At 48.2% G+C, this 25,914-nt stretch overlaps 1 protein-coding gene and 1 long non-coding RNA gene across 3 annotated transcripts in view; one reads left to right on the plus strand and one right to left on the minus strand.

Annotated features, from left to right (window-relative positions):
• Positions 1-376: 376 nt before the first annotated feature.
• LOC110352533 (uncharacterized) lies at positions 377-1,226 on the minus strand. Its single transcript, XR_002401612.4, has 2 exons — positions 840-1,226; positions 377-740 (listed from the first exon to the last, which is right to left on the minus strand). It is a non-coding gene; the product is annotated as an uncharacterized lncRNA (long non-coding RNA).
• A 173-nt stretch (positions 1,227-1,399) lies between these two features.
• The window catches only part of XYLT1 (xylosyltransferase 1), a 188,912-nt gene continuing 164,397 nt past the window's right edge, over positions 1,400-25,914 (plus strand). Inside the window, exon 1 of one of the 2 annotated variants that reach the window (XM_027469334.3) lies at positions 1,400-1,827. In XM_027469334.3, coding sequence (XP_027325135.2) covers positions 1,585-1,827 — 243 coding nt within the window. In that variant the 5' untranslated portion in view covers positions 1,400-1,584. The remainder of the gene's footprint in view (positions 1,828-25,914) is intronic. The other variant, XM_027469332.3, reaches the window with a different exon arrangement.

The following is a 25,914-nucleotide window of genomic DNA, read 5'->3' on the forward strand; positions in this document are numbered from 1 at the left end:
CGGAGGTGAGCTGGACAATGGCCAGCCTTCACACGATGACGGGTTTTTGTGCTGTCTTACCTGCAAGTTACTAACAGCGTGCTTTGACCTCTTCATTTAGAGATACCTTGAAGTCAAAGATGACTCTGACTGCGACCCTCTTGAAAACCGTGTTGTATTTGGGCCTGATTCAGAACTTGCTGCTCTGTGAATGAGGAGTTACAGCACTGGCATCGAGGGTTTCACACCAGGACAGAGCACCACGAAGTGAGTAAGTACCCAGCAGTGCCAATGGCAGGTGCAGGACCACAGGGCCCAGAACTGCCAGGCACAGAGCAATACCTTGCCAGTCTTTTTTAAAGATGCCATTTCCCATTGGAGACTCAAAAACCACATGTTAAGAACAATAGATTATTTATTCTTAAATGTCATACAACTGTCTGATAATGAGACTTAACAATCTCTTAGAAAGTAATTGTAACATTGGTAAGTCTTTGTCCAACTGTGCACAACTGTGCAAAGCCAAGTGCTGGAGCAATGCTTCTTGCTTCTAACCTGCCGCATGCTTCATCCTCTTCTGTAACACTGTGACAAAAGACGCAGCCTGGGAAGCTATCTGTAGCCTCACTGGATCCTGAGGAATATTCCCTTAATACAGGATGCCTCTGAATCTTAATACTTGTCTCATGAATCTTCAGATTAGAAACTGAAGTACTTCCAATGTGAGCAAACTCCTTATGGTCTGCGCAAAATTTACTTTTCTACCATTTAGGGGAAGAAAAAAAAAAAAGCAATTGTCTTTATCAGAAGATACTATTTTTCACCTTTGGATTTGGTGTGTAAAGCAGAACGGGGCTTACAGAAGGAGGCACTGTGCGGGCAGATTAGAAAAGTCCGTGCTTCACTGCCATCATCAGATAATGAGATCTCTCCGATTAGAAGCCAATACCCGTGCGGGAGGAGAAGGGAGCAGCAGGAATCCCTTCAGAGCAGGTCTTGTGCCAGCGGGCAGTCCCTTACCGACACGGCCGGGCTGAGGGGGTCGCACCTCGCCCTTCTCACCGACCCCTCCGCTTCACGGAAGGGAAGCGAAATTACGGGGACCACCCTTGCTGGGTTGGAAAGACCCAAATCCAGCGGGGCAGTGCCGTGCCGGGGGACAGAAGCCCCGGCCCCGTCCCGCTCGGGCGTCGCCGCCCGCCAGGTGCCGCCCCGCCGCCGTCCCTCAGAAGATGGCAGCCGCCCGCCCCGCCCCGCTCCTCCCCGGCCCCTTCCCCTCAGGCAGGGCCGGGGCTCGCCCGCCGGCAGCCCCCCGCCCCTCGCGGCCGCTCCTCCTCCTCCTCCCCACCGCAGCCTCCCGCCGCCCTCCTTCCTCTCCCTCCTCCACCCCCGCTCCGGGGCTCGCCCCGGCCGCGGGCCGCCCCGGCTCCCCCCCCCCTCCCTTTCTCTCCCCTCTCCCCGCCGCCTCCCGCGGCGCACACCTCCGCCTTCCTCCCCCTTCCTCCTCCTTCCTCCTCCTCCCGCTGCTGACGTGTGGCGCTGCCCGGCTGAAAACTCGGCGCCGCGGCGGATGCGGCGGCTCTCGGCAGCGCGGCGGCGGCGAAGATGGTGGCGGCTCCGTGCGCCCGGCGACTGGCGCGGCGCTCCCGCTCGGCGCTGGTGGCGGCGCTCACCGTGCTGCTGCTGCAGACCCTCCTCGTCTGGAATTTCACCTCCCTCGACGCCGGCGAGGAGCAGCAGCGCGGAGGGGCCGGCCGAGAGAAAAGAGACCGCGGCGGTGCCGCCGGCGGCGAGAACCGGGAGCACCCGCAGCGCCGCGGAGCCGGCGCCCTGCACGGCAAGGCCATGGTAGGTGCGGGCAGGGCGGCCCGGGGCGCTCCGTGCTGAGGGGGCTCCGTGCCGGGGGTCGCCGCCCGCCCCGCAGGTGCCGCCGAGCCCCGGCCTCGCCGCCGGGCAGCGGCTGTGCCCCCCGCGGAGCCCCTCGCAGCCCCTCGCCCTCGCGGCTCGGCTCCTCCGGGTCTCCCCCCCGCGGCTTCGTCGCCCCCCGGAGCTCCCGGGCTCGGCTCCGGCGCGGTTCAGCGATGGGAGAGCTCGGGGGATGCTGCAGGCGCTGCCCTCGCTCCTCAGCGCGTCTCGTTTCGCGCTCGTGCGAACTCCCCGGGTTGTTGCTGAAATCCTCGGGGCCTGGGCACGCAGGGGGCCTGCCCGCCTCCCCCGGTGGTCCCCGGCTCCGGCCGGGTGGAAGGAGCCGAGCGGTGCTGAGCACGGCCGGCGTGAAGCCCAGCACACGCCTTGGTGCCTGCCCTTCGCTCGGGAGAAGCTGCCTTTGCTTCCCTTGCAGCTCTTTCACAGGGAGGCTCAGGTTAAGTAAGTTTGGTGTTGTCCCTTAAAGTATGCACACGTTTTCATCTTTTTACATCTTGAGAGAGAAAGCAGGGGCTGGGGTCAGTGATGGCTTTGTCCCTGGAATGACCAGGGCAAGGTGCTGGGAGCCGCATCCGAGCTTGTGGGCTCTGTCCCCAGCACACAGGGCAACTTCTCAGAAAGGCAGCACGTACCTGCACTGTGTGTGCAGGGCCTCGTGTGTGTTCGAGATGGGAAATTTAAGACCCTGGCTCCCTGAATTCAGATTTTGTCTCTGTGCCTCACCTTATGTTGGTGCTTACTGTGATCGTGAGCAAACTATTCAAACTGCACGATTTTCCTCCAGCACTGGTATCTGTCTTTTCTGGGTAGCCTTTCATTTGTTCATCTTCCTTTCATTCTCCTTGAGCATTTTTCCTTCTGGGTCTCTCCGTGTGGGTTAACGAAGGCCGGGCTGTGGCGGGGGTTTAGTACCGGCGCTGGCTGCTCGTCTGCAGCCCAGCACCTGACAACTCGGGGCTCTTTAGGAAATCCTCCTCTTCCATGGGCTCCGTGACACATCAGGACGTGCACTGCTTGCAGCTGTCCTACAAACGCCCTGGCCCTGTGGCTGGTTTGCGCCCGGTGCGCCGGGCTGGGCGCTGCGCTCAGGGCTGAGCGCGTCGGCTAATGCTTTCCGTGCCGTGGCTGGAGGATGCGACCGGTTGGATGCTGGCAGCTGTGAATCACTGCTTGGTGCACACAGATTCGAGCAAAGACCTAAAGATGGAGCACTGGGGCTCCTAGTAGAAAACGTGTCTTAAAACGCACACCGGCTGTACCAGCTTTCCCCTCGCGGGGAGACACCGGGTGTCCCACAGCTGGCGTTGCTGTAAAGAACCGTGCCCAGGGCGAGCCCTTTGTCCAGGTGATTGGGCAACGTTTCTTCAGGATGACCTTATGGCACTTGTGGCTTTGCCTGACCTGCTGGGAAGCAGCTGCTGCCCTTAAACTACTTGATCAGTACCTAAAAGCCCACGCTTAAACACCTAGCGATCAGTTACGGTGTGAGGCAATTTCTGCACAAACGGCCAGGTGGCTCACTGAAGGTTCAGCTCCCAGGTACTCCTGACACGCAGACAGCATTGGTCTAACCCTGCATACGCTGTCTGTCTCAGAGGCAGGCCCAATTCTGATTTCAGACTCATTTCACGAGGAAAATCTCTGTTTAATGGAATTACATGATACAGAATCAGTGTGAAAGAAGATTTTTTTTTCCTTCTTCCTGCTGCTTTGTTTCCACATTAAAATTTAATTTAATGTAATGCCCAAGCAAAGTTGCTATCCTTTTCAACCTAAGGTTCCCATAGTTCGTGTATAGCAAATTGTTTTGCAACACTTGGAGGAGCTGGCTGGGGCGAGCACAGTATTGCCTTTGTATCCAGATGTCGTTGGGTTAAGCATGCCTAAGAGCCTCTCCAAGTGTTTTCAGATTTCTCTCTTGCATTTCAACCAAAAAAAGAATATTAATTTTAATGTTTCTTATGTCTGGTAACGGAGTGGTGTGTTTTAAAATATCTTTGGGGAGTATTTTCTGAATAGGCTGCTAAGTGTTTGTCTGAGACCTACTGTTTGGTCACTGTTCTCACTCTAAGGAAAGCCTGTACCCTGGAGGAGCCTGGCTAGCTGCTTCTACAGGAGCCTTTATGCTAAATAAAGCTACGCAAACCAGATCTCCCAAACTTTGTGGGAGAGAGCTCTTCTTAAGCCCATGTCTGAAAGTTGCCATGTGAGGTTATGTGTTTTTTTCATTTATTTTTGTCTCTGACCTACATACAGGACTAAAATTGTGGTACATGTTACTGAGTCAGACATAAGTAGTGCAAGGATTTGGTCATTTGTGTCTGTGGGAAAAGAAACATCACTCTTTGAACCAAGTGTTTAAGAAGCATTCAGATTTTTATTAAATGCTGTCAGATGCCTGTAATAAGCCATTTCATTTGAAAAATAGAATAACATTGTACTGTTGGGAAAACAAACAAATTGCCGCTGTACCTGTGCCTTATTGAATATGAGTTGTCACGTTGGCAGGAAGAAACATTTTAAATTGAGCTCTTTTGCAACTGAAAACATTTACCGTGCTGGATCCCCTGGCCAGCTGCATCTGGAGCTTTCATTAGTCATAAGCAGTTTCCTGCGGTTGTTCGCGTTTAATTAACCCAAGTTATAGATATCTGTAAAGAAGCATGAATTGTATCAGTAGCAGTGACTTCAGTGGGTGCTTGCAGCCGTGTGTGATTTTTACAGCTATTAGGCACCCTTTGCACAAGCTTTATTTGTTCTGCAGAGCTCAAGCATTACAAGCAAGAATTAAACAACAGCATTCTGTGAAAATACTCTACGCATGCTGCTCGGTCTCAGGGTCTTTTCGTGCAGCCTGTTAGGGGTGGTGGGAGAGTCTTGTCAGTGGGAGCTCTGCGCTGGGAGCCCGAAGGAAAGGAGGAGGAGGAATGCAAATCCCTGCTCCGGGGCTGCTGGTGACGAGAGGGAGGTGACAGCAGAGCATCTGCCAGAGCCTTGGCTCGTGCCGCAAGGCAGCCGTGTGTGTGGGGCTGTGCTCGCTCGCCCAGCTGCGGCCTCTGCTCTAGGATCCTTCGGTGGAGGCGGTGGCTGGGGCCACATACCTGCTCCATGGTGCCTGGGCCCCGTGGCACCGCTGGGTTCCTGCTGCTCCTGCTCACCGCCAAGCTGAGCGGCAGCGCGTCGCTGCTTTGTCAGCCCCATGAATTACAGCTGGTGCCTGCTGGTGTAGGATCGAAGCCTTGCTGTAGCCTGAAACGTTGGGTATTCCCTTTAGAGAAATGGCATGTTTCTCTCAGCGTGGAGCTGTCTAGGGCACCAAATGTAACTACTGATAGCTGGAAATATTCAGGAGTGGGAAATGCGAAGAGAAAGCGTGCCTGGGGCAGCGAGGGTTACCTGCTCCAACTCCAACCAAAGCTGAGCTGTGGAGGGCAGTGCTGAGGATCTGGTGCCTCTCCCTCTCGTTTTCTTTTCTGCAGGGGGAAACGTGGTGGTGGCTCTGCTGGGGCTGTGGAGCATTAGGCTGGCTGTATTGCTGCTCTGTGGCTGGGTCAGGTGAATGGGCTCAAGCAGGTGCTCGGGTGCAGTCCTGCACAGCCTCAGGACTGGAGCCTTGCTGCGAGGTCTCGTGTGGAGTTGCACATAAATATTAAGTGACTTGTTAAGCTCCAGAGAATGAAAGAGACTTTGCGGAAGGAAAAAGAAGTGATTTCACCCCTAACTTAGCGTGTTTGCTGACATCAGTGAGTAGGTTCCATACGATACATCACAGCCAGGTGGCACCTACCTGAACCTCTTCCCCTGTTGATGCAGACGTGCAGCCTCGCTCATTTCAGCTCTGAATGCAACAAATGGGAAGGGTTTGGAAAAGTGTCCAGACCTAAAAGGTGCAGGGAAGCTTAATGCCAGCTAATGACTTCTGTGTGAGCCTTTGGTCTGGTGTGCATCAGGCTCTGGAGCCCAGGTCCTTGCTGGTTGCAGCACACCTGTGGGTGTCAGTGGAACGGCTGAGCTGAGGCACCTTTGGGTGACTAAAATTCATGGCATCGAGCTACCAGGGGGCTGAACGTGATGCATGTTCTAGAGAATGGGTCTGTCGTGCTGACTTGGCCATTAAGGACAGTTTTGCTTGTTACCAGGAGCTTCATCACCCGGCACTCCGACTTTAATAACAATGGAAAAGGAGAATGGAGACAGCTAATTATTTTGTAATGGGAAGTGGGGGGAAGGATACATCTGGAGCTGGAAGCCGCATAATGATTTTTACAAAGTCTTGGCACTTAACAAGGCACATTTTAATGCAACAAATCTTTTCGGTAGCAGAGAACTAATATTTGCATTATTTAAGAAGAGTGTTAGAACCAAATTAGATTGATGGACTCCTGCAGCAGTTACCTCATTAAGCATCTTTTCTTTGGGGATGTGGGAAGGTATTATGTGAAGTGGATCTGTGTTAATTGGTTATGCCATCTGAAGTCTTTTTCAGGCCACTGGTGTGTGTTTTGTTGCTTTTTTCCTTTAATTCCTTACTGTATGATGGGTTTTTGCAGATGTTCTCTTTGAGGTAGAGGCATATTCATTCTCTTTTTTTAAGCAAGAGAAGACCAGCTGTTGTACAGGAGACATACAAATTCCATTTACTTACTGTCAGGTATTGCAAAATGGTTACTCTTTAGTATAAAAGGCTCTCATTATCTGCCACATCTCTCAGCTGTCTTGAGAATTATTTTTCAAAATATTTTTCCCTTCTGTATTGAAAGTCCATGATATGTGCTACAGCATCTTATTAGTGCTTGATGAAGAGACAGGAGTACAATGAAAGCAAGAAATCAGCTTAATTTGCAAGAATAGTCAAGTTATATAACCTCAAGGATTAATTTTAATCAAATACTTCCTGATTTTACTTTACGGTGTTAAGATTAGGTCTGGCACTTGCGTGGATTCAACAAGAGCTTTTCCACTGACTCTGTGTGGGATCAAACGCTGCATTTTTTCTTCTGATCTAGGCTGATGGGTGTCTCATTCTGGCAGGTGCAGGAGCAGAGCAGGGTGCTGGCGCGCTAGCTGGTGTAGGTACCAATGAGAAAGCCACTGCTTGTGTGCTGAGTTTCATTCTTCCCTGCTCCAGCCTCCTTGTAAATAATGTGTGTGAAATGCATTTCAGGTGTAAAACTCACTATTTAAACTGCCATGGTGCCAGGTTTGGGCTTGAATTAGTGCAGCACACAATAGGTGTAGCACTTCAAAGTGTTTGAGTGTGGTGTTTAGAGTTGGAAGCCCAGTGCTGTTGTTCTCACCAGCTGTGTGCCGCTGAGGCTGTGCTGCAGAGCCCGTGTTGGCCAGGAGGGCTCTGCCTCTGAGCCCTGGTGCGGCCTCCTCTCAGTAACCTCTGTAGCAAAGCCTTCTGAGCCCCTTAGCAAAAGCAGCCTCGAGTTTGGGGGTTTCTGGTTCTTGGGTGTCCGGGCTTAGTCCTCTTTGGTCTGGTAATTGTGCGTTGTTTTTTTTTCCCCCAGAGAAGCTGAGCACTGGCAAGCTCTGAGTTTGTCCCTTCCGTGTTTGGTGCCAGAGATCACAGCTGTCCCATTTTGAGCACTTAGGCTTGGGCTGAAGCTCACAAACACCAGGCTGCTAAATGAATGGAGAGAGATGAGTGCCTCCAGAAGGCAATTCAGCTCTCTGGAGACCTGAATCTCTGTGAATGAGCCAGGGAGACCGCGGCAGTTCTGCTGAGAGTGCTGCCGTGCCATGCAGGAGGCCATCCCTTCCCATACCAGATCTGCTGCTTCTGCTCCCCAGTCTGCAACACATGTTTAACTTCCCATTTTTCACGGAAGTGTCGTGGGTTTGAAGTAATCGGTCCTCATGAAATAGTCCAAGATGTTCAGCAAAGAATGGGACCAGCTCGTCAGCTGCCGTGTGTTGGCATGGCTCCGCTGAAGTCAGCGCACCAGCTGAGGATTCTGGACCCACAAATGTAATTATCATTGTAATAATAGCGTCAAACAAGTAATCATTATTTTTACTCTCTCTTTTCATTTCAAAATGAGAAAATGATTTCCTCTTGGATCAGTGAAAGTAATTTACATTAGGCACAATAATGGTCTACATGGAAATATAATTATTATTCATTTGTATGGCACCATCTGGGCACTAGAAGCTTTACAGACGGATGTGAGGAAAGGTCCCTGCCTGGAGGAGCTTACAAGCTGACTAGTAAGTACAACCAATAACGCTTAAAACGAGTCCTGGGTGTCACTTCTGAAGTCCTGCCATCACCTACCTGCTCAGCACGGGGCTTCACGAGCCCTGACTCAGTGATTTCCACTTGCTTCCTCTCTGATTGGCATTAGGCAGCATAAGGGCAGGAGGAGTCAGAGGATTGATCTGGGGGGATGAAACGGAGAACAAAGTCAGCCAGAGATTAGAATTATGCATCGGCTGCCCAGCTGTGGCCAGGCAGGTAAAGCAGATTTCCAGGCTTTGAAGCACAAGATTGTCATTGCCCTCTGACTGCTGTGGCATTACTCCCCAGCTTTGCATTAGACAGAGGGCTGGATGCTTTCAGAAGCTTCAGTGTGGTCCAGAAGTGAAGAGAGCAGGCTCTGTAACCTGGTGGATGTAAGAATTGAGCAACAAGTGATGTTGCCTTAATTTGTATGTGGTGCAACCTTGTTGAGTTAATTCTTGAGTGTGAGGTACCAAAAGGGTCAGCACAGGACACTTAAAGCACCTGACTCCTTATTTTTAGAGATGATTAGAGGATTTCTCCAAGGGACCAGCTATTTATAGTGTGCCTGTAATTGCCTTTTTTTTTTTTTTTGTGGCAATGAAATTAAACTTCACAATAAATTAGTATCAGTTTAGTATTTAAAAAAAAGCTAAAAAAAGCTCTTCATACTAGAGCGTGGTCGACTCTGAGGTCAGATCTTGAATGCTTCCCACATATTTTGTTTTCACACTGCTGCCTGCAGTGCTGTTCAGTTATATTATTAGAGGGTATTAGTAAGCGGAATGTTTATTTAAAACAATTCTACAAAGCTGAATGAGACTGCAAAGTTCAATTTAACTTGGATTTGGTTGGATGAGTCATGGGCACTCTTACTTCATACTGCAGCCTCTGCTTGTCCTTCAGCTGTACGTTTTGGTTCGGTTGGGTTGATGCAGTCTGAGTATTTTTCTCACAGTTGATGGTATTCGCTGACTTTTCGTAATGCTGAGTCTTGGATTTCATGCTCTCTGAATTTCTGAATGGTCTCTGGTTTTGTTCTTAACTCAGCCTGTTTGTAGGTAGCTTTGTTCTTTGTAATTGCATTCCTTGATTGAGGAGGACGTACGGCTCAGTTAAAACACGGTGGTTTTCTTCAAGAAAAAGCAATGAAGGTCGTGACTGTATTGACTACAGGGAAGTGAGTTCCCTGAAATTACATCCAGCTCATTGACCCTTACTTGAGAAATGAACAGACAAACCTGAAAAATGACATTTCCATGGCAAGCTCTCTTCTTGTGAGAAATGAGCAAGCTCGTGTTGTGGGTGCAAGCATGCTGCTTTTGTCTTGTGTCCTGCTGCAGAAGGTGCCAGGGTGACTGCTGGCTGTGCTCGATGCAGAGCCCTGTGGCTGCTGGGCTGTTGGTTACCGTGTTAATTGAGGAATCTTTTTCCTCAGCCTGGCAGAGTACCTGGAGCTGTAACTAGCTAAATGGCCATCTGCTAATTATTTAAATTTACATTTAACTGAAAGTTTAAATTGAGCTGCTGTGTGGAGGTGGCGTGTTACTGGGGAGCTGCATCTGGGTCATCTTGAACAGGCACGTGAAGAGAAAAGAAGCGGTCAGCAAGCTAGGATGTACTGAGGGTATCTGCTGCTGGCATGAAAAATAGCCACCTGGTGCCTGCAGAGGTCCAGATTTGGGAAGGTGGAGGTAAATGTGCATGTAGGCCCCTAATTGCATTGACTTGGATGCCTCCGGGCTTGCTTACACACACATAACTTTCCATGGGTGCCCAATACAGCTGTTAAGTACACAAACAGGGTTTCAGGTGGCTACCTCAAGGCACCTCAGTTCAGCAGCGTGGCCGATTGTGTGTAAAAGCCAAGCAAACAAGCTGAAGAGGAGTCAGTGTAGTAAACAAAGCTGTTAGTGTGTGTACCAGCAGAGCAATAACACTGCGCAGCGCCTGTGCCTTAAATTGCTTACGTTTTGGCATTCGCTTGGATTGAGTTTAGTCACTCAGCTGCATAAATAGAAACTTTGAGGTGCTGTCGGCTCCAGGCGTACACGGAGCGGTACATCAGCAGCGAACTGGCTGCTCCTTCTTGGCACTCCTACAGGAAGAGACATGCGAGCCTTCAGCGTAGTATTTTGATAAGTCACTGGTTCTTATTAAAATAATAATTATGACGGTAATTATAACCGTAGCTGGCTCTCAGGCGGAGCTGCTGAGTGGAGGGAGAGGGGAGCAGGGTTGTGAAATGCTCTGAGAATAGCTCAAATCCTGCCCCTTCGGCTCCTGCACGGTGCGTGTTGGCGGGGCGCTGCCGGTCTCAGCCTCGTTCTCTGACCCAGCTCCTCAGAGCAGTTGAGGTGTTGGTGCCTTACAGCATTGCTGCCGTACAGTGCTGTGATCAGCTCGTGTTAGCACCGCCTGGTTTGTGGAGTCTTCATAGCGAGATCAGGGCTTCATGCTCCAAAATGCCCGGGTCAGGCCCTGGTAGTGTCGTGACCAGAGGGAAGGATCTGTTAGCAGGTAGTGCTGGGGCTGTGATGGTGCTGCCCCGAGCCTCTCTAATCCGATTCCCTGTTAAACGCTTACACCAGCCAGGCTGCCACCGCCTGACCTCCTGTGCCGAGTGGCTGCAAGTGATTAACGACTATTTATTAGAAAAAGACAGTCTCAAATCTGCTCATTTTCCAGACTGTAGGCAGAGATGTCCTGCCCCCCAGATATAAAATATGATATTTTTCTGTTTTGTTTCTGTTGAAGTTGATTTTCTCATCCCTGGACACTTAAGGAAAGCAAACAGCATTGCTCCTTGACCGGTGCTCTTGTGTGGAGCTGCAGCGGGAACCTGGAGCGTGCAAGTGCTGGGATTTGCTCCCCTCACTGGGGCTTTGGCCACGTGTCTGATGCAATGAGCAGAAGGAGGGCTCTGGTTTTAGGTTGTAGGACAAGCTTCTGTGTTCAGAAAGTAACAGCTATAAAGCTCTGTGGGACCTCTGGGAGCATGTGTTTAGGTTTATCCAATTTTTAAACTAATTTATCATGCTTTCAGAGCACAGGAATTTTCTGGAAGTCCATTTCATAATGAGCCATCCTTTTGTGGGGTAATTGATACAGGGAAAGGCTCCCATACAGGTTTCCATAGCCCAGGACTTTGGATCTGGACTTGCTGTGGGATCCATGGGCTTTTGCACATGTTCTACGCGTCAGAATTTTACCTAGATGTATTTTATGTGAAATTGCAAGCTTTGTCCTTATATGGACAAATATTCAAGCAAAAAATATTTCACAGGAGTTTAAACAAGTTTGACACAGTTATGTAAAAATCTAGCCTTAGGCTTTACCCCTCTGATGTGTATTCGTTGCTTCAGGCTAAGGTAAGCCTGCTAATTGTAGCAGCAGTGAGTTTGTGTCGAGCAGGTAAAGCAGTTCTTCCTGGGCCATCTTAGTACCATCGCTGATCTGTCGGAACGAGCAGCTATCTGAGGCTGTCCAAAAGTTATCACTAGGATATTTCTCTTTGTAGTTGAAGCCCTTTAGGGGATTTTCACTTTTTAGTTGAGGATGTAAGCTTGGAGGTGAATTCTTGAAGCGATTCTTGTATCAAGGCCTTGCTCATGAATGAGTGTAACTGGGGAGGAAGTGAAGTCTTGCAGGTCGAAGGGCTCTTGGAGGGCTGTGTGTTCGGACAGCCTGGCCATCTCAACCTGTAGAGACTTTGGTTGCTCTTCAGTTGTCACCGAGTTTGTAGTGAGTGCTGTGGTAACTTTCAGTTTGTGGAGTGTAGGACTTGGATAAGTGGAAGGAAGCCCTCGAATTTTGTGGTGTCCTGGATTTAATCGAACTTCTGGGTTCTGTTTCCAGTTGAGTTACAAGACCTAAGCAGACTCGGATCTGAACCCTGGCACCGAAATAAACTTTGTTTGGTGGCTGAAGCCACCTGCAGCCAGGGAGCAAGGTAGTGTTTGTTTTGCTTAGCAGCAAACTTTTATGTTGTAATCTTGCCATCATCATGGGTACTTACTTCCTCCTGCCTCAGCATTTCTCTCTTATTTCTGGGGCTTTTCTCAGTGGTGGCAGAGGTGGCTCAAGGCTCAGTGTGAAGGTGTTGGGAGTTAGAGCACTGACCTCGGTAGCTTGGCGTGGGCTGTGTTGATCACATCGTTGCTTAGGAAGCAGGTTAACGTAATTGGAAATGAAGTACTGCAGGTCTCAGTTAGCTGCTTGGTAAACAGTAGCTCCTTTATGGAAGGATGTTTCTCCATTGAATGACTTTGTGTGTTTTAACTTGCCTTGCCTGCTGCCTTTGAGCTGTCACTGTCCTGGCTTAGTTGCCCAGTGCGGCTGCTTCCTGTTTGCTGCCAGGGCCACCCCTGCAGCCTTGGTGTGTCCTCAAATGTTTGCACCTGGTGCTATGGCTGGGCTGGGGGAGATGCTGCAGTGGTTTGAAAAATCTCCTTAGTAAGGTGGTGGTTAAGGTTTTTTCTGCATTTACTGGGGTAAAATGTACTGAGGGCTTGACACTGCCGCTCTTACATCAGCAGCGACTTGCATGCCTGTGTACCTGCACTCCAGTGTGGTCAAGTATTTGGGAGTCTTGGTGCCAACAAAGACAAGCAAGAGTTGTCCATTTAGGTGATTGGTTGGGATTTTCCAGATCAACTATCGCTTGGCAATATTTTGCTTTGCAGTAACCAGTTTAAATGAGCCTAGGACTTGACAGGTCAACTCTTGGAGCAAGTTTGGGCTCTTCTGATAGCCAGGTGCTTCTGTAAATCTTCACTTTGCTGTTCAGTGTTGGTTCAGACCTCGGTTGTTACCCTGTGTAAGCATGATGTGTGAGGGGTGGTTGGACAGGACTCATTTTGGGACACCTATACCAAATGAATTTCAGCTTTTTCAGCATATGTATGTTTGCTGTAGGTTGAAGACAGAGGTCTGTAAGAGGTTGAGTGATACAGTGCACTGAGAGTAAGCTGTGGTTCTGCAGAGCCACTGGCTCTGCTAGGAGCTGGAGGGCAGAGTGATGTGAAATGATGAAAGAATAGTCATATGAATGTCATCATGGTAGGGTTTTTATGTAGTTTTTGTATGTTCATTTAAGTTGTTGGACTCAAATGCATTTTAAAACAAAGGTTTTTCTGTTGTCCTAAAGTGTTCTGGAACACTAAAAAAAAAAATGTATTTGGTAGAAACTCTTCTTTATGTGAGTTTTATAAATACTGGTTCTGTAAAAGCCTAAAACCAATCTGAAGTGACTGTGTTAGGCAGTAACTGAAAATCCAAATAACATACCAAATTCTTTCAGTTTTCCATTCCTTACCTGCTGTGTTCTGAGCAGAGGCTGACCGCCACAAAAGAGACCTGGCTGGGAAGGGATGGCTGGGAGTCCCTGCCTGTTCCTGCTGGCTGCAGTGGAATTCCTTAACGATTGTTTTCTGTTTTTACTATTTTTTAGGAGTGCTGAAACTTGTAATTCAGGATTCTTGAAGGCCTCTAGTATTCTGCTGGCCTTGCTGGGTCTCTTTCTAAATCATGCTACATGAGTGATTTCAGCTCATGCTGAATTAGGGGAGATGCTCGTGCAGGAGGAGTGCTCTCTGAGCAGTGCTTGGTGCACAGAAGTGTTATTTTGATGGAAGGTACGTTAAATCTGTCTGTGCTGCATTATGCTTTACCTCTAATGCTCTCAGGCAGCTTTTAAGTCGTACTTCAGTAACTGTTCGCTGGTGGACTACTTTGGAGGCAGCGGGTAGGGTTTCTGAAGCAGTTTAAAATGCCTGCTTTGTCTTCCAGTTAACCTGTGTTAGAGTTTAATTTCAATGTATTGATCCCTGCTTAAGGAGATACCCAAATGACTCCTACGTGGTAGGCAAGGTTAGGGTAAACCACAACCGTTTATGTTGAAGGATGGTGCTGTAGCTGATCAGCTCGTACAGCGTGCCAGTGTGGGTGAGAAGCCGAACAAACCCTCGGGTTACAGAAGAAAGTCAGCGTGTCCCAGGCTGGGCTGCAAACGGCCTGGGCAGGACACTGCTCGTGTGGTGCTCTCATGGAGGTGGAGAACCCAATTTATTCTTTTTTCACTTTGCAAATAAAAATGACTGCTGACAGAACAATTGCCAGCCCTTGTCCCACACAGGTAGGTTGTGTGAGCACCTTCCGTGCTGCAGCAGCAGAAATTGGAGATGAGATGCTGATGGCTGCTGCTGAAGGTCCAGGCCCTGACTGCACACACGGGCTGTGGCAGCTGTTCCTGCTGCAGAGCTGTTGGTGGGAGGGAACCCGCTCCATCATCTTGCTGCTATGTCTGTAAGCAGGATATTTTTTCTGTGAGCTGCACAAATCTGTGGCCTAAAACCTGTGTTCAGCCTGGAGGTAAGCAGTGGAAAGAACTGTTTCCAGCCAGCGTTCGCTTGCTGTTAGGGAAGGCTTGTGTGCCTTTGCTCTTCTGCTTTTATTTTAGGAATTTAATGCTGATTTTTATGAAGTCCTTTGGTTTGCACATATCAGCATAAATATCAATATCTTCTGAACACGCCTCTTATATTGCAAGCCTAATGTTACTTGTAGGATTGCCAATCTCCTTAAGTAGTCCTTTTGTGTATGTATGAAGGGAAGAAAAACAAAAACCTTTAGCCATTACAGCTGCTGAATTGTGGGCACTAAGTCCTTGAGAAGAAGCTTTTCTATTATCCCTAATGCTCTAAAGCTAGCTGAATAAACAAAACGAACACAGATGTTTCCTCATTGGTGATGCAGTTCATAAGACCCCTGCTAAAGGCATGAGTCAGCTGCGAGTCCGACTGCTCTGTGCATGCAGAAAGCAGTTGACCAAACGATACAGGCATTGCTCAAGAAACCTTCCTGCTACGCTGGACGGGCTTGCTGAAGAATACTTAGTGTTCCCAATTTATTAACCATTTAATGAATTACCAGGATATGTTTAAATTAACACAAGGGCTGCTTTCTTGCCAGGCATAGAATTGGTGAGGGTGCTGCGATGTGATGTTGAGGTTGTGCCCAGGTCATGGAGGGATGGTCTGGGCCAGGTGGTGGGCATCTGCCTGTCGTCCTGGGGGGCTGCTGCCTTGGCTGGTGGTGAGTGAAAACAGAATCCAGATGGGGGCTAGCTGGGGCCCTGAGCAGGTAGTTTAATTCTAGTGAAACTCTGGCTATGGCAACTAAAACAGTCTTGTAAAAATATTTCTCCATGCGTCCAGACAAAAGAGTGGGAGCTATGAGTTCATTACAATTGGTATTTAGTGACAGAGCTGCTAATGTGGTCGGTCTGCCTCCTCGTCTGCTCTGTTCACCTCTTCTGTTACCCTTGTTTGGGTGATTTGCTGCAGGATTGAGATCTTTCGGTTTACAGAGTCAAGTTTGACAGTGCAGGTGAGAAGAGGGGAGTGGAAGCAATACCCAGTTTTGGGGGGGCATCTGAGGCATAGTGATGGCTGTGTGCTGGGAGAAAAGGGTGCTTCCATGATACCCAGATCCTAACCAGCTTTCACAGCTAGCCTTGAGATGAGGGAGTGGTTTGTCTGGTACAGCAGGTGCTCAAGGCAAGCTTGAGAAATCTGACCACTTGCACCCTTCCTGTCAGTGCAGGATTTGATACTGTGCTTTTTTTTTTAAAAAAAAAAAAAAAAAGACACTTTTTTTTTTTTTGCATGTGTGTGCAAGGACTTATGTTTTAGTAATTATTTTAGACTGCAATATTTTCAGGGATTTTAGAGGTATAAGTTGCTGTCGGAAGACAACTTCAGTCACCTAGCTCATGAATCGTTGGAAGTGACGTGTGTGGGATGCTCCTGTCACAGAGCTGCTGACTTCTCTTACTGCTCTCTTAACTCCTGACTCCTCTGGGTAGCTCCTGTTGCTCTCATCCCCAGCTCCCTTTTGGCAGAAACTTCCTCCCTGATTCCCACATCAGGCTGAGCTCGCTGGTGGCTCCGTGTGACACATGGAAACACTCAGCTGCGTGTTCAGGCGCTGCGCTGTGGCCCGGCTGCTCCCTGGGGCCCACATGTGAACAGTTGTATGGGGCTGCTGAGCACGCTGCGGGGTGATACCAGGGGTGCTGGAGGCTGGAGCTTTGGCCACCCCGATCCCACCCGAGATGCTTGCCGACAGCCCGCTGCTCATGCTGGGATGAGCTTTCTGGTCAGGTTCTGCCTCAGCCATGGAAACTTGTTCTCATTCCCATAGCTGTGATCCCTTGCTTACTGGCACATTCTTGCTTTCCAAAGATGAGATTTTTCTGCTCTCCCTTTAGTCCTTTATCCTTAGTGATGCACATCTCTGCTTCTCCCTTCTGTTTCTGAGCCGGGCAGTTCCTTGTGCTGAGGGTTTGAGCAGCGCAGTCTGGTTCCCTTTGCAGAGACAGACCTGCTTTGATCAGCAGAAAAAGCCAATGGTTGTAGAAGTATGCATGGTGCACTTTGCATACTTGGAGTGTCTTTGTAGCTGGTGCCTGGTGTATTGCCTCTGGCAGCGTGTTCCTGGCATGCAGCTTCCAGTTGTGCAGTGAGAGACCTTGGCAAACACTTCACCTTTGGTCAACACACAGCCTGGTTAGATGCTGCACGATATAAATACGGGCTTGTCAACAAGGGAAAACAATGGCAACATAAGTGAAGGGGTGAATTTGAGACCAGGTGCATTTGGTATTGAGTCCTCACATGGGCATTTTGATCCCACGTGCAAGGTGATGCCCTGTGGCTTCGCCTGACCTGCTCCCGGAGCTGGCTTGGTTTGGCTCCCAGACATGCTTGGAATCAGCCGTGTGGGCAGCAGGGGAGGATTAGTTCTGGACCTGTCCACTGACTCCTACGTGCACAACTTGTTTCAAAATATTAATATTTTGATCATTTATTCTTCATATAAATAAAGAACAGTGAGGAGGAGTTTGGTGTTTCTCATTTGCCAAAGTTGCTATTTTTAATCATGTTCTTCAGGAGCCCTTTCAACAGTAGTGCTTACGGTATGTTGGTATCCATGAGATTTTGTTTGTTTTTACACCAGATCTAAGGAAAATGTCATTTTTCTATCTCTGCATGATGTGTCACTAGTTTTCTGCTTTGGGTGGCAGCTGGAGGGGTCAGAGATGACAAGAACCAACACAAACTTGACTGGGAGACTTCGTGGCGTATGTTGTGCTAACACAGGGTTGCCTCGCGTGCTGCTCTGCAGTGCTGCCTGTGCTGGCTTTGGCTGACTGGTGATGGCTGACTCCTGGTTTGCATCCCATTTTGCGCTGATGGCAGTTTTGTGCCACGGCTGACTTTTATCTCTGCAGACAGTCGGTGTGGAGCCTGTGCAGAACTTACTGAGAGGCCCTCAGCAAACCAAGGGACAGGATAAAAGCAGAGCAAATAGCGCAGAGGAATCCATCATGGCTTTCTGCTCCAAGGTGGATTTTTATCCTAAAGTAGAAAGTACATTGGGAAGTCTGCTTGAAGCCACTGTAAGCAGAAGTGGAAATGTGAATAATGGAGGGGGCAAATCTCTTTCGATCAGCTGGAAAATTTATATTTGATAATAGTGGTGGCTGGAGGAAAATGTATTGAAGTGGCTACGTCCCAAGTCTTGGGGTCTTAAATAATGTGCTTTAGGAAATAGCTGCTGAGTTTATATTCTTTTACTCGATCAGAAAGCCAGATTGGAAGGGATGATCATGCTTCTGAGGCAGTAAAACGTGCAAGTGAACTCTCTGAAGTAGCAAGATAAAATACACACTTACTTTTGTTTTCCCATTTCCTTGGAAATTACTTCTTTGCTATGTGTATGTTCTTTATGATACCAGCTGCTTTATGAGAAGCATCTTTCTGTGCTGCTTTTCAATAGTAGCACCAGGAAAAGGCTGATAGTTATTTATATGGATGTTAGAGGAGCCCGTGGAAACAGGGCATAGCACGTTTGTTATGTTTTGTAAGTAGAGTGGGGGAAAAAAAACACACAAATTTCTGCTTTGTATAGGTATGTGTCTTCTCAAAGAGCACTGTGGTTTGTGTCCGGCAAGCATGGTGTAACACAGTGCTGCATAATGGGAAGTTACAAACTGTATTTGAGATACATACCCCATTGTAGGGGGTATACACTATTAACTGTACAATAATTAAATGTGGAAGCAGTTTCTTTGGGAGGTGGTGAATTTTCTAGTGTTGAAGCCTCTTAAATGAAGGCTCTGGGGTGCACAGCAGTTCTTGTGGTGCAGGTACTGCAGGGGGTGCAGGTACTGCAGGGTGCTCTCCCCAGGCCTCTGCCATGTGGGTCTTTGGCCCTGCCAGGCCCGTAGCTGTGAGCCTGGGGTGGGAAGGAGTCCAAGGCCTGCATGCAGGGCTTCAGGAGAAATTCTGTCCTTGGCGTAGGATTCATCAACATCGCCATGCAGGAGCTTTACCTGATGTTAATGGTTTATTAGCTAGGCTCAAGGACGTGGTACTACTTCATGTTTCTAGTTTCTGCCATCCCAATGTCTCTTAGAGATGATTTACCAAAGGACAGCGAAACTTCTAATGTTATGTAATGTGCTATGTGAATTCTCTGCTCTTTGAAAATGGTGGTAGAATTCCCACTTACTTCAGACAGGTTATGTTTTCACCTTAGGGCTCAAAACAGTTGCTCCAATTCTTATATTCCAGGTTAGGAACAGCTGGCATAGCTGTCAGACCTGAAATACTCAGTACTGGGCAGTAGTGACTGGCTGCCTTTAGTCACCTGCAGCCTTCCACCAATTTGACATTTGTTTCTAAGCTTAGCTTGATGTTTCCTTGAACATTTCAAATTGAAAATCAAGCTCAGCTTTGATTCACATTGCCAAAGCAGCATTACACATTCTGCCCTTCTTTAAAGCAGCGTGGCATGATGTGACATTTATATGATGGCATCCTGACATCCCGAGCTAATGTTTCGGGTTCTTCTGTCAGTGGGAAGCAGTTGTGTTTTTTTTTCCTCCCTGCTTATGAAATGCACTTGTCCCAGATATGCCATTAGGTAAATAGACGTAGCAGAAATGGCTTTCCCTGCGCCACATTTACAGAGAAACCAGCCAGGCTCAAATGTACACCCATACATATGTACATCTATATGAATGTGTGTATATATGCACATTCCCCACAGCCTGTTCAGAAGCCATGGGGAGGACAGGAATTGCAGCCTGGAAGCTGAAGGCCAAAGGGTTAAAGCTCCCCCCAAGGCCTGTCCCTTGCTGCAGAAGTGCCGCAGGGCTTTCCTGCCTGCTGAAGCAGCCTGAGACTCTGGGTGTTGTAGCACAGGGGAAAGCAAGGACACTGCATCAGTCCAGGGCAAGTCTCGAGGGAAAAGAACTTGGATAACAAGGTGAGATTTGTATTCAGGCAAAGCTCAGGTGCTCAGAGAGCAGGGCTGCATGCTGTTACTCAGACTGGCTTCTTGATTCTTAACAAAATTGCTATTAGTCTTTTGCAGCCCATCCAAAAGCTCTTGTCACATTTGATTTCAGGTTAAAACTGTGCAAAGCCTTCAGTTGCTTTGTGTTGCTTTTGTTTGTGTTTTAAATAACCGTACTTAAATTCTCCTACTCCTCCAGATGAGACATGGTCTACTGCTTTTTTTTTTTTTCCTCTTTTAGTGATTTTTTTCTGGTGACTGTAACACAAGTTGCCAAGTGAATATTTGTTTCATGTTTGCAATGTGACAAAGTACATCCTGCGCACAAGTGCTACATAGCTGGATCAGAAAGGCACAATAAGAGATTTGGAAAGCAGCCGGCCTTTATCTAAAAGAAATGGTGGTGACCTCTTAACAGCATAGAAGTGTGATATTTTGTTACTTCTTTGTAGTCTCCTCCGCTCTTGGGGTCGTCAATGGGATCCTACCCATCTCTTGCCAGTTTGTGTTTTTTTCCCCTGTGTTCATGTATGTGTCATCAGAAGTTTGAAGATGAACAGCTGAGTTTCTGCGAAAAGCAAACAGCTAATCTTCTCGAATCTATCAGCGAAATAGATGATCAAGAGGCGAGGAATGTGGGTGCAGGGTAGTGATGAGCAGCTCCAGTGGGGCCACTGACAGGAGACCCCAAGAGCAGGTCAGCAGTTGGGCAGTGAGAAGCAGAGTCCTGCTGTGAGTAGGAGCTGCCTGAAAGATTCTAAGGAAAGATGAGAAATTCATCATTTTTTCCCACTATTGCAAAATGTACTTTGAGGTTTTTCTGAGCTCCAAAGCCATGAAGTAAATTCAGTGGCCTTACCAAGAGAGGGGTTGTATGCACCTTAGTCCTCAAAATAACTGCTCTGTTTTCGTGTGTGTGAGCCTGCTCCAGGTGAATTGTCCATGAAGGTCTGGTCCTGGCTGTCCACGAGTGCTGCCGGCTGCTGCGTGAAGCAGCAGCCTCGTGGCCTGGCTCTGAAGGTGGGACATGGAGCACTAGCTGGGCTTCTGAGCAGGTGCTTCCTCTGTCGTAGCCAGCCTGGTACTTTTATTTATGATGCTCCTGAAAAATTGGTAGATATTCTGACACAGGGACTCAAAACAAACAAGAGCCTCCCCTAACCTCTGCTTTGAAGCGAAGTGGAGCTGTTCCTTTCTTCCTCAAGAGCTGTTCTTGTAACACAGGCTGGCAATTCTATGCATCGCTGAGATCACTTAGATCTGTATTTAAAAAAGCCTTCATAAAAGAAAGAACAGGTCTTCCTTTCTTGGCTTACTCACTTTTTTCCCCACTTTTATTACAGGAAGCTGAAAGATCTCAGGAGGCAATTTCCCTCTGTTTGAGCTGCTTCTCAGTACCAGGCAGGGATGTCATCCTGGAGGAGAGCTCAGGTGTCCTCTTTAAGGAGTACTTGGAAGATGCTGTGGTCCAGGATATGTGCTGCTTGGTAGAACTTGAGAAGCTTATCTGAGGTAACAGGCGATCAGAAGTACCACCTCGGATGCAGGGGTGAGATGCCAGTTAAAACCACACAGGAACTGGTGCACACTGGCCAGGTTCACTGGCTCACTGTTTGTGTACCTTTCTGGTTGCCTGGTGCTGTCTTTCCTGCTTGAAAAAACGGCAAGTTCAAATGTGATAGCAAGTCATAAGATACCAGGCTGCCCCGCAGAGCCTTATCTTAGAAAGTAAGATGTGCTTGCAGTTGGCTGAGTGCATCAGAGTAAGCCCAAATTAGGTCCTGTAGTAAACTTGGAGGAATACAAGGTGACACAGCCACTGAGGCGCTGTCCTTGTTAGTTTATCTTTGCTGTCTGGCAGTTTTTCAGAAACTACCAGTGGACACATTATATATTCACTGCTTTAATAGTTCTTGCTGCCAGCTTACAGCTGGCAGTGTGTTTTATGGGTTTCTAAATCATTTAAAATGTTGCATCTCAGGGTAAGACTGTGCTGAATCGATGAGTTTTCGTGATAAGTAGAACAGATATGCCAAAGATGGAGGAATTAATACTGTGTGAAGACCGTGGTTTTATAATTACAAATTAATTCATAGCCTGAATTATCTTTTAATTTATAAGGTATCAATAATATTTACCTTAAGTTTTGGTGCTCTAGCAGTAACTTCAAATTCAAGTTAGGAGCTGCAGTTCAGGTCCTCGAGCAAAGTGTCCCAGCACCGCTGCAGTGCCTTTTACCCCGCTGCAGTTTCCCACAGAGAGACCTTCCTGCTGATTCCCTGCAGAGAAGCAAACCATGCACTTAATCCGTGTGAAGAAGACTATGTGTAGATGACTGTAGTCCTGCACAGTGCAAGTAGTTTTTCCTCAGTGTCTTGTCCCGTGTGTCCTGAGTTTGGAGGATGCTAGTTTTGTTGCTGGGAGACGGAGGAAGAAGCAGACTGTGCTGGGAGACCTCCTGACTCTGCAGGGGATACAGGACAGGAGTCCGAAGTTTTACTCGTCTTGACCTTTTTTGTGGCCTCGGCTGGCCTCTGTGCCTCTGCTGCTTTCTGCAGTCAGTCTTTTGTCTCTGTGGATCTTGTTAGTTTTCTTTGAAGCAGGAATGCTGCTTCTCTCTGCTCAGCACAGGGAGGCCCCACTCGCAGTGGAGGCAGTCAGGGGCTTTTGTGTTGCAGGTAATGATGGGTCCTGTTATAAATAAACCAAAGTAAACAAACCAAAACACAAGTGTGGATGTGCCTCAGGTTCGAAGGCAGGTTTGTGCGTAAGTTTCTGTTCAATTTGAGGAAACTCAGGTGTGTTACAAAAGAACTGCTAAGCTGGAGCTTTCTGCAAATACAAAGGGTTTTCTTTGGCTTTTTTCCCTGTGTCTAAATTGTCCAGTAAAATGTGCCTCCCAAACTCCTGTTTTTCTAGTTTAACATACCTAATTGGTCCAAGGATGTTTATGAAGCTACCATCAGAGGCAAGCTGCTTTCTCTTTATTGAAGGTTTTTTTGCAACTTTCTACAAGACTTGCTGAAAACTTCATTGTTGTCTCCTGAAGTTGTGCTTTGTGTTTTACCACTGCAGACTTCTATCAGATTCTCTTCAGAGCTCTAGTGCATTCTGTTTTATAGAAAAATTCTACAACACAGTTTCATAGCTTTACTGGGAATTTTGATTCCCCTAGGCTTTCCTGGCTGCAAGCAGGCTGATGTACAGACATGGCTGGTACGTGTTGCTGTACAGAAGCACGCAGGGGTGTTACAAAGCGTGTAGTGTTGCGCTGCATAGCGATGGTGGTTACATTGGCCCTTGGGCTTCAGTGATGGTAAAAGAGTAAAAATGGAGTTGTCTCATAAGGCTGTTACACTGTGAGAAACTAAAGGAACTTCAGTGTGATATTTTCATGCTCAGATGTTCTTCCTTTGACTTTCTGATTATTCATTAGCTTGTCAAACTCTTCCTCTACTGTTTATCATTTTGTTTTAAGTATTTGGTAAGTTTTGATTTGCCTGAAGTTGTCTTAGTTTGGAAGAGGAAAAGTTTAGGAGCTCTGAATCGGTTGCTAGAACAACAGTCTCTAAGAAAAGCTGTGGTTTTGAACAGTAATTCCAAGAAAAAAATGGTTGGAAGCATTGTTTTTCTGTTAAGTGTAGCTACATAAAATTCTCAGATCGGGATCTCACAAACAATTAATGCCTTCAGACAGCCCCACGCGGATGCTTTGTCCAACTCTCTCAAAGTTACAAAAAGAATTAGTGCTGTCTCTGGAGTGAACCTGCAGGAGTTTGGAAAGTCACCCTGTTAATGTGATTGATTTTACATCAAGGATAAATCTTTCCTTCAACACCCAAGTGCAAAGGGTCACACGCTTGCATGGAATAACTAAGTGTGTGCGTGACTTCAGAACCTGCAGGAGAGAAAGGAAGGAGCGTTTCCAAACAAAAATGCCTGGTTTGGTTCTCTGGACGACGAGAGGCCTGGTGAGGACTCTGTCAAGGAAAAACTTCTGGTAGGCTTTTTGTCAGGACTCTGTCAGATGCGTGTCTCAGGATGGAGATGTGCAGCGTTGTCTTCTCTTGGGGCTGCCACTGCAGTGGGTTGACCAGCACAGGCAAAATGCTGTCTGAGCGCGACTGTGAATGCAGCACCACAGTCACCTGGTAAAATCAATGATAAATACTGGCTTGTTCGGAGCATCCCCAAAAGCCCCCGGTACTGTCGAGTCTGCCCCATTATAAGCTGGTGGGGGAGGCGTGCAGGCCCCCTGTGGTGCCATCACCCACCAGCATCCCCCTGCACCACCCTGCCAAGGCCAGGCACCTTGCAAAAAAATTCATTTGTCTGCCAAAGTGTTCTAGGATGGGGGAAAAGTAAACCAACTTTGCTTGGGGGCAGCACATGCTTGGTCTCTGTTGCCATCGTGTCTTTGCATTTATGGAGCATCTTGGCAGTTTTGTTTGGCTTGTCCAAGGTAACCAGGCCATGTGTTGCTCCTGCTCCTCTGCACGTGTACTCGGATGCTGTGAGCAGTTCCTGCATTAGAGTAATTAGTAGTTATGGGCTGTCACTGTGCCAGCATTGATTTCTCAGTTGCAACAGGCTTGTGTGTAAGGCGATGGCCCAGAGCCACAAATTTGGGTTTCCTACTCCCACTCCTGACTGCGTTGGTTGGAAGTACCTGCAAGGTGGCTTACCTGGGAGCCCTCTGTGCTGCTGCTTGGGTCATAGGGCGAGCGCTTCCACGTGAGTGAAGGCCAGAACAGGAGCCTTGGCAGGTGCAGGGGAGCCTGTGCTGGATTGCTGTGGTTTCACCTGCATGGGGAGCGAAGGATGATTTTCTTGTGCTGTTGTGATTCACATATGGCTGAAAGCAGTGTGTGATGGGTTTGGGAATGTTGCACAGATTCCCTTGAAGGGAACGTCCGAGTTCCTTCACCCTGAAATGTCCGAGTTGGGAGGATCCTTCCAGCACACGCCATGCTCTGGCTGCAGTCATGTTTCCTGCTGCGGGTTCCTGCACCAGCCTCGTGGCTCTGCTGGTTCCCGTTTTCTCTCTACCTTGCCCGGTGGCTGCAGATTACTGCAGGCACGCTCCTCAGCCCCTCCCTGGGGGGAGCCTGGACCGGCACTGGGCTCAGGTTTAGGGGCATTGAGGCGTTTATGGGTCGGGCAGGTTGCTGTCGCTGTGGGAAGGCTGGCTTCCAAAAGCCTGTGTCCCTTCCCCGAGGCACAGTGTTTTTGAGGGGAAGTTTCCTAACTGTTGTTGGCAAATAGAGTGGATTTTTGAAACTAGCCGTTCTTGCATAAAGTAACTGCCTGTATGTGTTCAGAGGCAATGAAATGAACTATCCCCGGTCTGTCCCAACCAGCATCTCTTGGAAGCAGTTTCGCAGGCAGGGCAGGCACGAGGTGCACGAGGCCTCTGTAAATGCTGCAGGTGACACCAGAAAGCTCTGCTTCGCTGTGAGCAGCGCACCTGACGTACGTCAATGTGTGAAAACACAGCGTAGGATTTCAAATGACAGGGGTCCAGAGGAGCACTGCTTCACTGTCCCCTGCCAGCTCTGCTTTCATCTTTCATTTTAGCCCGTTGGTTGTGATGTAGCCCCGTTACTGTGCCTAGTAATAGCCATAATAATGGGTGCCTTGGGTCAATACAGGGGGATTTGTCATGTCCTAAAAATAATAAGGCATAGAAAACTCTCTTAAGAAACTTTGTCTAGAAACTCCATATAGAGTGAAGTGCAAGATTTTTCAACTCCTGGTCCTTTCTCAGAATTCAGGTGAACTCCAGAGCCTCAGACTTGCTCTGTGCTGGAAGGACGGGTTTCTCTCTGGCTCTGCAAACGGGGTTTGAGCAGATCCATGGTTCAGCCCTAACAGGACCATCTGGCGTTTTGTTTTATTGTTTTGTTGTGTAGAAAGGTGTAAGACAATGTCTGTGTTTTTACCAAATGGAAGGAATTTCATCAGGAAATGTCTCCACTCCAAACATGCTCAGGTTTTCTTTACTGCAATCAATACAGTTATTCATGGATTTCTGCTCCCAGCTCACTTGTGGCTATATTTAACATATGTCATTGTACTAGGCTACAGTGCTTTAAGAGCGCTTTTTATTGTTGTACAGATGTGTGCTGCAATGAGAGCAGCGTTGTATACAGCCGCGGCGTGCTGCATAAATCTGTCTGCTGCTCCTGTGAACGTGAGGGGCTGCTGCATGGCGCTGGCTTTTGCTGATGGTTGATGTCTGTTTTAAATTCCTGTCGTGGCTGAAGCCAGCTCAGCACATCAGCCTCAGTGTGCGCTCAGCAGCACTGCAGCTTTGCATAAATAATTGTTCAGATCATCTGCGTGGTTTGTATGGCGCTGAAAATCATTTGCATTAGCTGATAATGAGGCCTAGGGTTCATATGCGCTCGTTGTGG

This window comes from Anas platyrhynchos, chromosome 15, assembly GCF_047663525.1.
Source record: "Anas platyrhynchos isolate ZD024472 breed Pekin duck chromosome 15, IASCAAS_PekinDuck_T2T, whole genome shotgun sequence".
NCBI classification, from domain to species: Eukaryota; Metazoa; Chordata; class Aves; order Anseriformes; family Anatidae; genus Anas; species Anas platyrhynchos.